General features: G+C 56.5%; 1 protein-coding gene across 1 annotated transcript in view; it reads right to left on the reverse strand.

The window, feature by feature from the left end:
- Positions 1-623: 623 nt before the first annotated feature.
- Positions 624-4,490, reverse strand: part of LOC104512177 — a gene marked incomplete at both ends in the record, with an annotated part of 6,872 nt that continues 3,005 nt past the window's right edge. Inside the window, 3 exons of the mRNA XM_010155055.1 lie at positions 624-857; positions 984-1,107; positions 2,421-2,529. Coding sequence (XP_010153357.1) covers positions 624-857; positions 984-1,107; positions 2,421-2,529 — 467 coding nt within the window. The remainder of the gene's footprint in view (positions 858-983; positions 1,108-2,420; positions 2,530-4,490) is intronic.

Below are 4,490 nucleotides of genomic sequence, written 5' to 3' on the forward strand. Positions count from 1 at the left end.
CTCAGAGTTCAGAGGGGCACGAGGCAGGATGCCGGGGAAATGCTGCATGCAGAGGGTCTGGTCCCGCCCCGAGAGGGACCCTGGGCCACACGTTTTACATTTCACTGATTTTTTTTTTTTCCCCCCTTACTTCCTGTGTACCTCATGCAAAAACTTTATTTGAGAATGTTCTCAAAAAGGGGATTTTTAAATTATTTCCCCCCCCCAACCCGCCGTAGCAGTGCGTCCTGGCCCCGCGTTCCCGTCTGCCGTGCTGTTGTAGCACGTGTCTCAGGGTATGCCTGCTGGCAGCAGGGATTAGTGTAAGCTGACAGATGTGTTTCCTGTCTTTACAATTACTGTCTGTTTGCTTCCCTCTGGCAGTGCTAAAGAGTGTGTGTAGTGTAGTGATACAATCCAGGGTGAGAAGGATGGTTTCAAGCTCAAAGGCGCCACGTCCCAGAGAACCAGACTCCAGATGGTGTTCATGCACTATTAACAGAATGCTTGACGAAGGCTGCGGAGGGCTGTGCCGTTGGCTGTAGCTCAGCTCGCTGCACGCGCTGCTGCTTCTGACTGAAGCCGTGAAGAGCTTCGATTTCGTGCATGTTAGAACGTGACTCCACCACCACTTGGTTCGGTACCGATTTGTAAAGATTGGATTTCCAGATGCTTCTGGAGCGGGTGGCCGAAGGGCAGGGTGTGTCGGTGTCTCCCAGCAGCCAGGCCGGGTAAAGCGTGCGGGCAGGGGCGTGTTTCTGGAAGGCCGGAAGCGTCGCGGCGGCTGCCTGCAGCAGCAAGGTTGTTCTTCCCACGGCCGGTGGTTACCTCGGTCTGGATGTACGTGTTTTCCTTCAGGAGCGAACGTCTCCGTGTGGCTGGAAGAGCAGAGCCTTGACGGCCGCTCCGATATCGTCACTGCCGCAGGTTTGCAGCGATGTGGGAAGGCAGCGAAGCCTTTACATCCCTGCCCCACGGGCAGGGGTGAGGCCATGCCGCGCTACCGGAGTTTTCCGTGATGCTCCGGAGCCAGCGGCACGTTTCCTTCGCCTCGGAAATGCGGGCTGGAAGCGAAGCTTCAGCTGCAGGCTGACTGCTGATGCCATGAATATTCCAGTTGCTGCCTTGCTTTAGACAAACAAGGCGGAGTGTTTACTGAGGAACGCGGCTTCCAGGGTGTTCCCTTGCCGTGATGTTCCTCTTCTTCGTAGCCTCCTGTGGCTAACCCAGCCAGGTCCCTGATCAACTGGCGTGCTGCTTGGAGGAGGAGGGGCTGGGGCTCCAGCCAGGATTAGTTTTCTGTATCGGGAACAAATTTGCCAGTAATTGGAGCTACTGGTTGGCACTGCTTATCCAGGCTCGGTCTGCCAGTTCCTCCTGGATGCTGGGGAAACGCCTGCGCTGTCCCGGCCCTCAGCAGAGGACGGAGCTTCCCGCGCTGTGCTCTGAGCGCTGCGTTCGCCTGGGAGCCCGGCGGCTGGTTGGACAAACGGTACGGATGCGCGGGCTCTGGTCAGGGCTCTGGAAGCATTTTGATTTGTTTGTGGCTGTTTTGCAGTGGTCGGTCTGGTCAGGGCTGGGGGACGTGTTCAATCCTTGGGGTCTCGGCAGTTACAAAGGCAGAAGCCCCCTGCCCTAAAAAAACAAGTCCCCATAGCCATTATGAGAGAATGGCCAGGGCCAGGCAGCAGAGTTGGGTTTGCGCCAGAAAATTCCTGGCTGGGGGTTTGTGTTGCCCTCAGCGTGCCCACAGGGTGGTGGGCAAGGCCTTGTCCCTTGAGCTGCCCGCCGCCCCGCGCCCATCCCTGCTCTGGCCCCGTGACAGCTGGAACCGTGGGGCTTCGCTCCACCCGGAGCTGGAAACCACTGGGTGCACCAGGAATGCAGCTGAAGCCGTGTGCTCGAGAGCTGTATGGTCATGCTTTTAATTACCATTAAAATAATTGGCACGGTGGCTACTGGGAGGATGTGAGAAGATCAGAGGCTCAGGGCTGTTTCTCCCGGTGCCTCGGGGGTAGGAGCAGCTTTCAGTGTCTGTATAATTAAAAGCTACAATCTTTCATGTGCACAATAAAGAGGGCTGGGAGGTGGGGAGGCTTCAGCCCTTCTGCATTTTATGTATTAAACTAATCAATGACCAGCCTTTCTCCTTCACAGAGGTTTTTAGGGAACGCTGGTGTCCGGCAGCTGTGCCCAGCATCTGGATACGCGAGTGCCGTTCAGCCTCTGCCCAGTAGAGACCTGGACCGGGCTTGCTGGGGGGTTGGCAGGTGGTGCTGCGGTGCCACAGGCCGGCTGGGTTCAGGACGCGGTTTTGAACCCCTCCCTCGACTTCCCCCTTCCTCAGAGCCCGCTGCCCTGGGAAGTCCATCCCTGCCTTTCAGCTCGCCCAGACTTCCAACGATCCCGTTTTGGGGGGGTGGGACACGGCAGGGACAGACGGACATGCTCCTGCGGGCTGCCCAGGAATGTCTGCACGGCGGGTTCCCAGCTCCTGGCCTCCAGCGCTCAGACACACCTTCCTGTAGCCTCTCCCGGTAAGAAGAGGCACTGGGACAGGTTGCCCAGAGAAGCTGTGGATGCCCCATCCCTGGAAGTGTCCAAGGCCAGGCTGGATGAGGCTTGGAGCAACCTGGTCTAGTGGAAGGTGTCCCTGCCCGTGGCAGGGGGGTTGGAACTGGATGATCTTTAAGGTCCCTTCAACCCAAACCATTCTATGACTCTATGATTCAGAAGTCAGTGGATTTGTTCACATTGGCCTGTTCTCTCTTTCAGCTGCGGGAGCTGGTCAGCATGTGCATATACCCCGATCCAGACCAGAGACCTGACATCGGTTACGTGCACCAAATAGCCAAACAGATGCACGTGTGGACCTCGAGCACATGAAGCGCCGCGGGGGCGCCAGCCGCCGGCACAGCGTAGTCTTACTTGAACCGCTTTTCTCCGATGACACCGACTGGTGCCCGGTCACGCACGTGCGAGGGCCGAGCACCCGCAGCGAGACGCTCCATTGTTCGGCAGGTTATTTGACAGGACTCTGACGCGGTGGTCGCGCTTTAAAGTGAGGATTCTGCGAGGTATTGCAAGTGATTTTTTTTTTTTTTTAAGGCCAATAACATGTTACAGATGTAGATCATTTAAGGGTCCTTTCTTCAAACTGTCGTGTGTAGCCTAGGATAGATGACATTAACGGGGGTGTCGGAGCGTGTGACGCGCCCCTCCTATCGTAACCGTAATGTGAACTATTGACATAATTCCGCCGGTGAAATCACTTTATAGTAATGTAAGAATTGCCGTAGATTTTGTGTAATTTGTGTAACTGCTCCTTCGCCTCTTCTGCCAGCGGATAATAGCAAACTCGGTTTGTACTCCGTGTATTTTAACGCAGCCATATACGTGTGTTTATCGATTCCCGCCCCTTCGGACGGAGGGACTGGGAGGGGTTGGGGGGTGGGAAACGCGTTCGCTTCTCCATCGGTTTTTTCTAACTGAAAACGCAGAGCGTTTTGCCGCTGCGTTTGCGGGAACTTGGCTACAGCCAGGGAGGGGTCGAGCAGCGTGTGCCTGGGGGTGAGAAGAACGCGGTGCCCAGCGAACCCAGAACAAGCGCTGCCCCTGCAGATGAGGTCTCGTCCCGACCCTTTGGGCTGCAGGTTCTCAGTCAAACCAGCCCCCGCCAGGTAGATGGGGGTGAGCGCGCTCCCGCTCGCTCGGCAGCACGCGAGGTTCTGTAGGCAGAGCTCCAGCAAAGCAGCGCTGGGAATGCTCCAGAACATCCAGAACGAAGCAGGTGAAGCGCTCTGTGGGCCTTGTTCCACGTGAGGATCAGCCCCCCGGGAACTGTGAAAGCCAGTGTACGGGATGTGAACGCTTACAAAGCCTCGGCTGGGGTCGAAGGAGGCACGTGCACGTGACCGTTCCCAACGACCTAAACCCGTTCACTGAATCAACGATGTGCTTCCTTCCCCACGGAAACAGCCGCTGCTTTAGGAACAAACGGGGATCCACGTTCAAGTGTTTCCGTTTCTCTTGCCTGTTCGCTGGGGCGGGGCTGCCCCTGCCGACCCCGAGGACTGGAGCGGGGATCAACAGCTGCTTCCACGCCATGGTGGTGACACCGACACATGGGTTCGTGTGACAGCTCAAACGCAGCCTGTGCCTGGGTTTGTTCTTAAGAAAAGCATACAATCCGTAACGTTTTGGCAGTAAGGATAGGGTTAGAGGGTTACATATATATGCTTTTAGTGGATTTTTGTTTTTTTAACCTAATTTGCTCTACTTAAAGGAAAACTGCAGTGCCATCTTCAACTCCTGCCCGCCAAACCTCAGCGTTATATAAAGCCGTTAACTGCTGCGAGACCGTGGGTATCGTTAGCGCGGGCGCCGGTTCTTGACTCCTCTGGGCAGGAGGTTGAGCCTGCGGCTCCCCCGAGGGTCAGTCACACCAGCGTGGGGGTGTTTGATTTACAGCGGGGTCCTGAGCAGCGCCTGGGTTTGGGGCTGCGGCTCCC

The sequence above is a fragment of the Eurypyga helias genome, unplaced genomic scaffold, assembly GCF_000690775.1.
Source record: "Eurypyga helias isolate BGI_N326 unplaced genomic scaffold, ASM69077v1 scaffold37127, whole genome shotgun sequence".
NCBI lineage: Eukaryota > Metazoa > Chordata > Aves > Eurypygiformes > Eurypygidae > Eurypyga > Eurypyga helias.